This window comes from Scomber scombrus, chromosome 10, assembly GCF_963691925.1.
Source record: "Scomber scombrus chromosome 10, fScoSco1.1, whole genome shotgun sequence".
In the NCBI taxonomy this organism is placed as follows: Eukaryota; Metazoa; Chordata; class Actinopteri; order Scombriformes; family Scombridae; genus Scomber; species Scomber scombrus.
In genome coordinates this window covers 21,768,843-21,782,574 of record NC_084979.1, presented here as the reverse complement: position 1 = coordinate 21,782,574, position 13,732 = coordinate 21,768,843, and the positions used below count along the sequence as shown (strand labels likewise).

At 39.3% G+C, this 13,732-nt stretch overlaps 1 protein-coding gene across 1 annotated transcript in view; it reads left to right on the top strand.

The window, feature by feature from the left end:
• LOC133987214 (cadherin-4-like) overlaps positions 1-13,732 on the top strand; it is a 235,213-nt gene that overhangs the window by 190,281 nt on the left and 31,200 nt on the right. The window contains exons 6-8 of the mRNA XM_062426509.1: positions 2,874-3,029; positions 8,857-9,001; positions 11,324-11,496. Coding sequence (XP_062282493.1) covers positions 2,874-3,029; positions 8,857-9,001; positions 11,324-11,496 — 474 coding nt within the window. The remainder of the gene's footprint in view (positions 1-2,873; positions 3,030-8,856; positions 9,002-11,323; positions 11,497-13,732) is intronic.

Below are 13,732 nucleotides of genomic sequence, written 5' to 3'. Positions count from 1 at the left end.
CCTTTTCTGAAGCGAAAATGGTAGAATTACAGTGAGAGCTGCTCACTGTTGAAATGACATCCAGCCTGTCACTATATTCTATGATAAAAGGAGGAGACTGATAAACGCAACTACAGCTAGCTGATTCATTTCCTTTGACAACCTTTATTGGATCTGTTAATGCATAACCATGTATATATGCATGTGATTTATTACATTCCTAATTATGAGCCAGTGATCATGGGAGCAGCAGTTTGTCATCTCTTCACTCTTTGTCAACTCTGAACTGTCAAAACAAGCGTGGTGTGAGAAGTGGTGGTGAAACAATGTTTAAGTCTAAGCCTTTCTTGTAATCATTAGTTGGCATAAACAAAATCTCTGAGCGCCAGAGAAAGCTCAAATGTGCACGCTTGGATGCTCGGTGTTGTGTGCACATGCAGCCATGCACAAATATTTGGTAGAAACAGATGAGGATGAGGATTCTGGCGCTGTCCCTCAGCAGTTTTAAAAGTGTCTACGTTAACGTTGTGGGAGGGAGAGCTAATTGGCTGGAATGACTGTTGAAACGTGTAGCTGAATCTCTTTCCCCCCCAAGCAGGAAGACTTGGAAATGGGTGAGAAATCAGGGGGGCGGGGAAACCCCAAATGGAATTATGAAGAGCTATCACTTCCTAACTGGTGAGGATTTATACGCCACTGCCAAGGCCAACGGATTGAAGTAATTTCATTTTTCATGCATGCCTTCTGTCCCAAAGGAGACCTGAAGCAAAGAAAGCGAGTGAGAGAGACAGAAAGGCAGAGTGATGTGAGAGTACAGCAGAGGGGAGAGATGAGAGGAAAGGGGAGGAGTAGAGATGAGGGAGACGGAGTTGGAAAGGAGAAGGGAGGGGAGCGGAAAGGATAGACAAGGAGAGAGGAGGAGAAAATGGGGATGAATGAGAGGGGGAGACAGTTTGGCAGTCAGATGTGTAATAATTGCTTGTATTTTCTAATGCGACAGGATTGGTAGATGGAGTCAGAATGCTGCAGTCTCTTTGCTTTGCCTATAGAGGAGGGTAATGGTGGTACACTGAGAGTTCAACTAGGCAGGTAGCTGGATATTTGTTAGTTTGTTGGTGTTTAAGGGGTAGAGTTTCTTTGAAGTAATGGCAGTCAATGCCTGCAGCTCGTTAATTATCATAACTGTCAGCAGTAATTCGCTGAGATATGTGCAGAGCATTCTGATGTTCTCCTCCCCCTATTCCCCAAAGAAAACACACATACAGACATGCACAAATAGCATTAGCAGGATGTTGTTGACAGCTCCTCTTGCATTCTTACAGGGAAGGTGTCTATAACTGATCACATTTGTTTGATTAGAAAGCCACACCTCAACTGGATCTTTCTAATTGAGGGTTGATGGTAATCTTGATGCTGATGATGAGGAGGAGATGGAAAATAGAGGTAATAGCAGCATCAGTAACAGTGACAGGTTTTGTTTTTTAGGGGGGGGTTTCCGCCAGGAGAGAGAGTCAGGATGACACCTGTCTCATACTGTATGTCCTTCTCTCGTCCTTGTTAGTTGCTCCAGCTATTTTCTCAGCAGGGCAGAATTCCTGGTGTGTCAAAAGTGTGGCTAAATTGGTTCCTCGAGTGGTGAAAGATGGAGACAACTTTGGACAGTCTTACTCTTCTGGTGCACTCAGGCTCTCTACTGAAATAGTCATTGATTAGAAGAAAAAGGTTGGCTATTCCAGTGTGTGTGTGTGTGTGTGTGTGTGTGTGTGTGTGTGTGTGTGTGTGTGTGTGTGTGTGTGTGTGTGTGTGTGTGTGTGTGTGTGTGTGTGTGTGTGTGTGTGTGTGTGTGTGTACAGTATGTACCCACATACAGGAGTAAGTGTATGATTGAGTCATTTTGATAGACCCAGTGATGTTCACATGTTGTCATGTAGTTAATGGACAGAGATTGGTGGTTTGGACTCTATTTGGGCACTAAATTGAAAAACTCCTCTAAATGAGTCCCAGTTACACAGCACTTCAGTCCAAATCACAGGCCTGGCAGTGCACTTAATGCACCTATTAGCTGTCTATCTGGCAGGGAAAACTGAGCCAAAATACAGGAATATTTCTTGAGGAACATCCTGGTCCTTATCCCCCATGGTTATTATACAATTTTCTTCTAGTGTGCACCACCGGATTTGGGGCTCTGTGGGACTATTATTTTTATTCTGGCCCATCTTTGCCACCTGGAAATGTGTTTATTGTTATGTGTCCTGTTGTTGCTTCCCTAATTTCACAACAATTACAACCTCATATTTTCCATTTCATATCTAATTGTCATTTTTGTTCACAACCTGTCTGTATTCGCAGCGTGGCACCAGCTAGTCTTTATCAATCACCATCTGAATGTAAACGTTAGCAGTAAATATATTATGTTGATTTCATTTCTCCCACTGCAAAATATTGAATTCAAATTTCTCTTTTGATGCAGTCCAATTCTGCCAAACAGAATGCATAGTGCTCCCTGCGGCAGCACTAATGGAGTCCTTGAATATGCGGTAGCTAGAAATGCCAAACTGTGATGAATGTGTGTGTGTGAGAGTGCGTGCCCTCGATCTCTGTTTGTGTGTTTGTGCATGGTTCTAGTGAATAATATGCAATATCAGGTTTCTGAGATGATTGTGTAAGGACAAAATTATTAAACTCCAGGGCTGCATATCACAAACTGGTCTTTGAATAATAAACAGCTCACTGCACCAAAAGACGTAAGTTGGTAACTGTGTTTGATTTGTTTTTTTCTGAGTACAATAGAAGAATAGAGACTGGAAATTGTGTGTCGCTGAAACACAGTATGAGGCTTTGATGAACTTGTATTGATTAAGTGTCCCTGTGTTTGTTTGTTTGTTGTGATGCAGATTCGTTCAGACCAGGACCAAGATATCTCGATTCGATACAGCATCACCGGGGTGGGAGCAGATCAACCACCCAATGAGGTGTTTAATATCGACCCTGTGATTGGAAAGATGTTCGTCACCAAACCTCTTGATCGAGAACATCGGTCTTCTTACCATGTGAGTCTCTCTCTCTCACTTGTGCACGCACGCACACACGCACACACACACACACACACACACACACACACACACACACACACACACACACACACACACACCACACACACACACAGAAGTGCTTTGACCTTTGAGATGAAACCGAGAAGCATTATTAAACTGCTATTTAACCCTTTGACACCATCCATCTCCTTACCACCTTTCAATAAAGGGGTCTACATAAAAACCAGTGTAGATCTACATTCTCATGGTCCCTTCATTTTTTTCACTTAATTTTTTATGTTTGCTACTTTTAACTTACTGATATGTAGTACTAGTAGGACAATATTTTTAATATGTGAATTATTATTTTATTTTAGGATATAGCCTATTAGCTTAATATGACAAATTATGAGAAAACAAATAAGCTTTAGAGAAAATATTCAATTGAATCCATTCTATAAACATTACATCAAAATACTACATTATTACATCAAGAATAAACATGCTGACAGATAGCAATTCAAACCATTTCTGTGTGTATATGTGAGTTATTGCACTTTTTTTACTCATATAGAGGTGACTTAAGTCAGAGAATGTGCTAAATAATCATTTTGCTCTTAGCCAGTCACATTACGTGTATCGTAGATTTTACTGCTGTGCAAATAGCAGTGGTGCATGATGAAAAAGCTCACCAAATAGGAAAGAGAGACAGCTTTGTAAGTAGGAAATTAATACCATAGTTTGGATGGTGCAGAGTAACAAGGTGTGAGTAACATTGTGGGTGAACAAATTTGCTTTCTTTCTGAGAGTGAGATCAGAAGATTGATGCAATCTCATGTATGTTTATTATGAAGCTGTAGCCAGAAGGAGTTTAGCCTAGCTTAGCATAAAGACAGGGGGCGGAGGAAAACAGCTAGCATGTTTCTGTCCAAAAAACAACCTGCCAACACCTCCAAAGGTTCCTATTGAATATACTGTATCTTGTTTGTTTAGCCCATACATAAACAACACTGACAATTTTTTGTCACTGTTTGGTAAGAATGCCACCTTTGTTCTGCAACTGGACTGGGTAGGAAAATACAATATACAAAGCAGTGTATATTTTCATATTAACAATTTTTGCCCATATACCAACACCTCTCGCTGCTTCCTCATTTGATTGAAACACAAATCTTGTTGCACCTCCTTTCCCACCTTTGTGCTGTGCTTGATTATAACAGTCTGGCAAAATGTACTAACTTGTTGTATTGCTGCTTGTGCTAGTCTTTGAGATAATCTCTGAGCTAGTCCCTCTGCTGCCATGAAAATAGAGCCTCAACACTTTGATATAGTGAGAAACCACACTGGGTTCATCACTTTAAGTTTCTATCTCTGGTTTTCTGTCTCTGTCTCTGTCCCTATCCCTGTATTTATATGGGAACCTATAGTCTGAGTTACAGTCCTGGGGAGCTAGCAAGCCCAACCTTTTACTGGGAGCTGAGAAGATTTATACCCAAGGGAAGCTCCAATCAATGAGGTGATTTGTTAAGGAAGGCAGAGGCTTGCTAAAGGCTGCTTAAGTTAAACTCTGTGTTTGTTGTAGAGGAAAAGTGTTAGTTGGAGTGGAATACAAAGTGCAAGGAGAAACCAGATGAGACAAGGCAAAGACGTACGTTTTAAAAGATGAAGAAAGGTGTTGCAAATCAATTAAAGGCCTCTCACACTAGATGCTGTGAGAGCTACAGGAAAGCAATTCAACTGTATGAAAATAAAACATCCTCAATCCAAGAACTGTAATGATTTGCAATTTGGATTTTCTTTGCTGGACAACATTATCGAGGAAAACTACAGCACACACACAAAGTTAGAATGTGGCTTTGTGCTCTTTCTTTTGTTTACTTCAAATTTCATTCAAAAACAGAACAAAGTTATGGTCTGGTTATTTTATTTCCAAAGAATGAGCACTCTGAAATTCAAAACTGGCCATGCAACAAGATGCATTTTTATGAGGAATACACCTTGGAGCATCCGCTGTTATCTCTATCAGGATGTTGCCTCTGCCAAATGCAGAGCACTGCCTGGTATGGTCTGTTTTCTCCCCCTGCCTTTCAAGATAATAACTTTAATGTGGACCCAGAATTACATTTTGCCTTCTTTAAACATGGCGGTAATCTCTGACTCCTGCTGTTATTGAATTAGGGTGTGGGTACATGAGGGATGGAGGGATGAGGGTGGGTAGAGATAAGGGGCCTGGCTCCTAGCCTGTTACAGAACAGCAAGATGCGATATGCGATGGCAGCGTGCGGATATTGGGTGCAGGACAGATCAGACAATGCAGTGGAAAAAGTAAAGTCAAATTAACCTCGCGGAGACCTGAAGGCGCAATTTCAGTGGAGGTGCAGAATGGAAGCAGAAGGCGGAGAGGAGAGAATGGGCGGCAGTGAAAAGGATCTTCACCTCTCTGAGGAAAAGAAGCCGACAGAGAATGCTACTTATTCTATTTCCCGCCACAACGAGCCCGGAGGCTATTTCACTTATCAGGCTCTTATGCTTTTGCAGTGACCAGGTAGCACTTTCCCCATCGGGCATGCTCAGATGGAAGGAATACCATTCCCTCAATTCTCCACACATGATGGAGACATAAAATCTGTTTGTGTTACAGTTTTTCATCTTTCTTCACTATCTCGTCCTAACATGTTTTAAATTTTCCCTTAGTTTCTTCCAATTTTGTCATTTTTCATTTTCATTTTTTTCTCTCTTTTTGGCCTCCCTTTGGATAGATATCCCTAGCTTCAAATAAGACAGAAGGTCCTTCATGTGTTACGTAGACAGGTTGCCTGAAATTGAACAGAATGAATATTTACCAGCCTATATTATTAGGAGCAGGATGTAGATAGTATCTGAGTTGTTTTCCCCTCTCATATGATATAAACTAAACATCCCTGTTGCTTCCAGCTGACAGTAACATCACTGAATAAGTCATGTGCGGGGATATAAACATTCCCAGGTAAGGTGAACTGAATCAGAACAACTTTAGAGAGAACCGAGGAGTTCATTTTATAATGCCATATCTGTCTTTTAAGTTGACCTTCATGTATGGAGTGAAAAAACAAACCACAAGCATTTTTTTCCCAAACTCATAATATCTCTGATAATTTAGTCATTTTCTTTGCTCTCATTGTCATTCATTCAGCTCTCTTTTTCTGTCTTCCAGACTTCATAAGAGGCAAAGCAGTCAGGATACATTTTGCAGGACGTATTGATTTAATTAACAACTTCATGTCCAAACTTTGTGAGAAATCCTAGTTGGCGATTCCATTGATCAGAGCACAGCTGAGTTGAATTTGAGATGGACTGGCTGTGTTTGTGGAGTCAGAGGGAAGTTCAGAAAATTCTCTTTCAAACAAAAGCAAGACAGAATGTTGGCCTGGGATCCGATGCAGTGATCCTGAAACAGACATCTTGCTTTTTACAACAGAGCCAACTTCCAATAAAATGTTTCTTGTTTTGGTTTCTGCTGAGATAAAAACTACTGGGGACTAGGAGATAAGAGGTCTGGAGAAAATACATGATCTCTGCAAGAAAAATAACCAGAATTTTTGGGTTTCTACCTCTGACCCTACATAATAATGTTGTTTAGTTTCAGGAAGTCTTTTTGAAAATGTTATACTATATAATTAATAAGATTGTATTGTATATGCAGATTGAGTCAGTCTGTGTGTTCATGACCTGGGTTAAATAACAAATTCAGAAAACACTGTGGAGGTTTGGAGGTTTTTCCGTTTGGCATTAGAGGTGCTGGGGAAACATTCAGTTTGGAAGGATAAAAACACTTGCTTTCAGTTTGGGGGTGTTTTATTCATGTTGTTTCTTCTCAGTTGGAAATACACTGAGAGGATGAGTGTCATTCAAACATGCCAACAACTTAAGAATTGCTGTTATAATGAGCCATATAAGCCTGTATTTAATAGACCAAGAGTGCATGTTTGGTTTATTATCTGTTTCTTTACAAGCACTCTGCTCTTCTCGTTATGTGGCTACAGAATTTAAAGTTACTTCAAGGAACTCTCAAGTGGTTATGAAACAGTCTCATGATGCTTCTGATGCCTCTATATGACCTACAAAAGGAAATGAGACCATTGGTGAGAAGATTGGCTATTTCTATATAGTTATTCTAAATGACTGCCACCGGGTCAGATTCCCCACGAAATAAGATGAAATGATTTACGGCACACAGACCAGAAGAGCCTATGTTTGCATCACATGTAGCATTGTAGCATGAGGGATTACAAAGAGGTTACTGGGACATCATAAGTAAAGTTAGACTTGTTGTCGGCTTCCCGACTCATTTTAAAAAGACAAGAGAAACAGAGGGGCAGTGTAGCAAGAATAAACAAGTGAAACTGAGAAATAAAAGTTGTTTTTTGATTGTTTCACTGCAGTTATGATCTAAAGCACAAATGAACATGCCCACACCTCACAATCCTGCAGGAATGTGCTGCATTGCTTTGATTTGGCGTGAATGCAGCCTCATGTAATCAAAGTGTATGAACAGCACTAAGCAAAGTTTACTTTGCTTTACCATCATCATATTGCAATCATCCATAGCCACAAATAGTTGTATTACCTCATTGCTATACATCCTGCTAACAGCTGAGAAAGATTAAGAAAAAAAGTGTATGAAAAAAAAGCTTTTTTCACTGGCTTCAAAAATAAATGCACAGTGTAGCCAAGACGTCAACAAAATGAGGCAGTGGCACTCATGGGAAATGCAGTCTTCATTCTGGGAAAACACTACTGTTGTTGTCCCCTAGGAGCCGCCAAAATCAACAGAAAAAAAACAGCAAGCCAAACTCTGTCCAGTAAATACATATGAGGGGTCATCTTCATTATGCCTTTAATAAGATGCCATTGTAGATGCATTCATGAATCAAGAGTCAAACTGTAGAAAAACACAAAACACAAGTAATTAAATAGTGTTGAAGCTGGTACAATGAAAAGGCAGCTATGGTTTACTACTACATGAATTTTAAATAAACCAAAATGTCTTAATTTCTACTACAAATGTATATTTAATTACGATAATGCACTTGCACTTTACATAAATGAAAGGATGGTTGCAGAGAAGAAGTGTGTCTGCTCCACAGTCCGCTTGAGGAAAAATGGCTGCTTTCAGGTCACATGGGAACCATTACATGTTCAAACAAAACTACCGCTACGAGGTGCTAAAACAATGCTAAAAGACCTCAACAGCCCGGGGAAAAAAATAACACATTATAATGAAACTGGTCCTTATGCCTTTTTAAGTTAAACAAAATAATATGAATCGTGGCATTTTTATTATTCATGCACTAAATCTGAATTTGACTCTTAGTTTAACTGATAAATAATTCACATGAGATATATGAGTATTTACACCTCTAATCACAAACCACACATATAAGAAGTTGAATTAATTAAAATAGATACTGAATGTAAAGTTTTAGTCACAAAAAATCAATAGTTAATTTTCTTTTTCTCCAAAAAGATACAGAGAGGTCCTGAGTTATATCTGCAGAGCTTCCTGTTAGGCTGCCCTAACAAGTTCCATCAATCAGAAATTTAGAATAGCCTGTATGTAACCTGACAGGAAAAACCAGGGTAAAAGTGAAGACCATTTTTTTATCATAATTTACCTTGTTCATTCCCTGTTATATATTAAAAAATACTTTTACACAACCAATACAAGCACAAAAGCATATAAGCCTCACGTCAAACAAAAAAATGGACTCTTCATTATTTAACAATTCATCGCTTTCTGCTGTCATGTAAATAAAAATTGTGGCTCATAATCAGACCTCTTGTGGCTTTTGTTTTTGTCTTCCAGCTGCGAGCCCATGCCGTGGACATGAATGGGAACCAAGTTGAGAACCCTATTGATCTATACATCTTCGTTATCGACATGAACGACAACAGACCCGAGTTCAAAAACCAGGTCTACAATGGTTCGGTGGATGAAGGGTCTAAACCAGGTATTGAAGTATGCATGGATGGATAGATGGACAATACACGAATAAATAGAAGTAGGAACAATCAAACGACAGAAGGATGTATTTAAAGATTAAAGGGGGTGAAGGTGTTTAAACGTGGCTGAACAGAAGACAAGCGATTAGTATATCAGGATAGATCGGTGTCATTAAAAGTATGACTACACCAGTGAATCTTTGACGCAACAGAGAATTTTCCATTCCCCTTGATTTAGCAGACAGGCAGAGAATCCGTCTCCTACAGTGGCTTTTCATTTAGCCGGCTGCAGCAGTGGCCATAAACCAAAGAGGGTGCTCAGGCTGGAGAGGAGATTGAGGATTAAATGTACCACACTGTAGCACCACTGGGTCATTTTATGCCTAACCTCAGAGCGGAAAAAATGTGGAGATGAGCTTTCTGTGTGCATGCACGTGTGTGTGAGCCTGATGAGCCTGAGTTTATTGCACCTGAAGTGATCTCAGGAGGTGTTCAGATGCTTCTTTCTTTCTTTCTTTCTTTCTTTCTTTCTTTCTTTCTTTCTTTCTTTCTTTCTTTCTTTCTTTCTTTCTTTCTTTCTTTCTTTCTTTCTTTCTTTCTATCTATCTATCTATCTATCTATCTATCTATCTATCTATCTATCTATCTTTCTTTCTTTCTTTCTTTCTTTCTTTCTTTCTTTCTTTCTTTCTTTCTTTCTTTCTTTCTTTTTGCTATACCAATACCCCCCCACACCCCTCAGCCTTGCCCCATACAGCAGACAATTCTCTGTGGCATGCATGACATTCAGCTGAACAATAATCATAGAAAAGAGAGTTTTAGAATTTAGAGCTCCAGTGGTTTCAATGGAAGGCCAATTACAGACTTGAATTAGTTTGCAAATTAAAGAGTCATTATGGAGACCTAATCCTGTCAGGCACAGCTTAGGACGCCCGTACAAAGGGTCCACATTAAACCCCCTAAGAGTGCAGCTTAATGAAATTACCCCAGCGATGTGTGACACATTGTGATTCTTCATCTCTTTCTCTCTATCCCTCCATCTTCAGAAAAAAAGCGATTGGTGGAGGACTGATAGTCACTCCACTTGGAATCAAACCAAATATGTCTGTCCTCTATTTCTCTTTTCCTCTCCCTTACTCTGTTCCTGCCGGCTTTTTTTCTCTCTCTCTCGTCTCGCTGAGAGGCCTTTAGAGTGCTCCCTCTGGCCGAGTCATTGACAAATGTTGCTTTGAAATGTAATGAAGTTTGAAATGGGAGCTGCGGTTACAATTATCCTCAGACAGGGGCTGTCACTGGCATGATATCACTATCTCTGACAATTAGAATCGGCTACGGGAGAGGGAGAGCAAGAAGGAGAGAGAGAGATGGAGAGATTGGGTGACAGGCAATGATCCGACAGAGTTATATGAGTGTGTGGAGGCAGGAAAGCAAACAAGGGATGCGTTCATGGAGGGATAGTGGCTTATTCTGTGTAACAGAACTGTGTCTATATATGACTTTTCTTATTTGTGCTTGTAGTAGGAGTCATTATTCATTACAGAACAGGTTTCCAACTATTTCAAGGCCAACATAAATCTGCATAGATCAATTTAAGAAAGTATTATCAAACATCTAGATGTTTTTCTTTTGCTAAATGAATGTACCGACTGATCAATATCAGAATAATGTGATTAAGGCTTACCAAAATCATCATTAGTCAATTATGAAAAACGGATATACACCACATTTGCAGCACCTTTAATTATCCAGTGAGTATAGTTGTTACTGAGTCAATATTATTTACAGAACAGTTGTCCAAAATGTCTCTGCTGGCATAAATATGAAGAGCTCAGTGAGTGTGTACATTATAGTAAGAGTCATTAAACTGTTATGGAATAACCAGGTGGTTTATTAGCTATGTAACAGTGCATTCAGAGTCCGTACCTCTCTTTGTGTCACTTTAAACTACCCAATAAAAGACACATTAGCAAAGAATGAAAAATTGCATAGGGACAGAGTAATTCGATAAAAGAAATGGAAGGGAGACACTGTATATTCATTTTTCTGAAAATGACATAATTTTCCTTCATTTTTCAAGCTTCTTTTGAGTTAGTTGCTTTTTTTATCCTTGTGTGTTAAAACCTTTGAAATGTTTATCTGTAACACATTGAAATATAGTGTAACAGAAAAATCATGAAGCCAGCAAACTGTCAAATCGTGTTATTTTATATTTTCTCTTTGGCTCTAAAACAAATTAAAGCTAAAATAAAGATTTTCACAATGTTATAAACAATCACAGTATGGTTTTCTACTTGAACAGAAGCACTAACAAATATTTTTGTCTTCATCAGGAACATATGTGATGCACGTGTCAGCATTCGATGCTGACGACAACACCACAGCTAATGGAATGGTGCGCTATCGAATCCTGTCCCAGACACCGCACAGCCCCATCCCTAACATGTTCACCATCAACAGTGAGAATGGAGATATAGTGACAGTGGCACCCGGTCTCGATCGAGAGGTTAGTCTTTTGTATCTCAAAGCATTCACAAAATGATTGTCAAGCAAATGTTTTATGGCTGTAAAATATAAAACTAAGCAAACAAATAAACACAACTGCAGAGAGCACAATGCTTCTAATCATGAAACACTCAACGCTCTTGAGTAGTGTGCACACTGTCTGAATGAGGTATCGCTGGTCAGAAGATGCACTTTTATCTTTGTTTATGGCGCACATTTCCTATCAGCATTGTTTACTCTGATGACACTGAGATGTGACTTACAAATGTGTTGTAGCCATTTGTCACCACACGTACTCATCCTTTTCTTTTTTTTTTTTTACAGTAAATTGCCTTCTTCTGCGGTCACCTTGTTTATGGAGCTATAAAAGTTGTGACAAGATCCAAATGTGTTTATTCTCGCAACATGGATGTGTCTGTGACAACTGTGCAAAGAAATCTCAGAGACAGATCATCCCCCCAAACTGTCACCAGTGACAGACCTATTAGCAACACATCCCGCTGCAGTGGGCTGCTTACGTAGTGTTATGTCGTGTGTGTGTGTGTGTTTGTGTGGCAAAGATAGAGCGGAAATATGTGAAATAGAATGCCCTTGACACCTGTCAGACAAACACAAAAGCCCATATAATCACATCTACACTCGATAAAACACAAGCAATGTAGGGGAAAGAAAGAAAGGTAAAGGAGCAATAGAACAAAAGCAGAGCTGGGCAGACAGGCTTTACAATGAGTCGGGAGGAAGTAAGTGTGAATTTGCCAGTGGAGATACAGTGATGGAGACAGGAAAGCAGGATGAAACATAATGTTGATGCCAGAGAAATGTGGGTTTAACATGGTATAAAAATGCCTCAGCTCATCTTCTGCTTCTTACTCTGTTTTACCTGTACTCTACTAATCCAGCCAGCCACCCCTAATGTAGGATTACACACACACACACACACACACACACACACACACACACACACACACACACACACACACACACACACACACACACACACACACACACATACACACACACACACACACACACACACACACACACACACACACACACACACACACACACACACATTCATATTTAGCCCCTAACAATTTTCTTATATTTATCCAGAGTCGGTGAGAGCAGTGCACACCTTTTCAGGAATTGAAATTGTCACACACAGTACCACACATTTACATCGGTAAGCTGGCCATTACAACCAGATGTGACAACTTGACCACTAAGCAGCTCCACTGGCCAAGGGCACCTCAGTGGTGATAATGAGGGATGGGCAGTCTCTCAAATATGAGGATTATCTGCCTTTTAATCTGTTTTATATCATTGTAAATTCAATATTTTTGGATTTAGGGCTGTTGTTCAGACCAAATAAGCAGTTTGAAGACACCACTTTGACTCTGGGAGCTTGTGGGGACAATTTCTTTTTTAACCATTTTCTCATTTAACTCTATTAGGTTATTTCATTACTCATTGAAAAATAAAATTTGTATTAACCGATTCAATTAATCTATATAATGAAAATAATTGCTGTAACACTAAATGCATGTAGAATGCATTGTGATCAGAATGGATAGATTAGATAGATTACATCCAGGCTTGCATTGTCACCGGATGTCAGCCTGGAGGTGTAATGCAATATGTAGATATTGCCCACATTCTTAGAGGGGACATGCTTTTTGTGATTTTGTTATTTTCATATTGTTATAATGTCAGATGTCTATGTTAAACATCAAATATCAAATTTCCCAAACTTAAGGTGAAAGTATGTAAAAAAGCTTAAAAAAAGAAAAAAAAGAAGAAAAAGTTACTTCTACTTCTCCATCAAATGGTTCCACAGCCTTTGTTGCTAAGGTTATTTGATAGGTTGTTTACATTGTCCACTCACCCACTCACATATTTCAGAGTGTATTCAGGCTCAAACATGCCCAGATGTATTTGAGAATTTAGATTTCAAGTAAAGAGCAAGAAAAAGAAGTAATATCCTACTAATACAATTTGTTCATGTAGCCTCCTGAGCCGGCAAAAGTCTACCAAAAGACCTAACCAATCAGAACAAGATTCAAACAGAGGCTGAGGCACTGCATAAAGGGCCAGTATAAGATAAATGTGTTTCTGAATATATGATGATATGATGGTGTTATGGTTTTTTGGGTTGTTTTTTTTTACTGTAAATCATGCAAAAATATCCCAGTACAGCCTCAGAATAAAAATATAGACCTGAAATGTGCATGAGATCT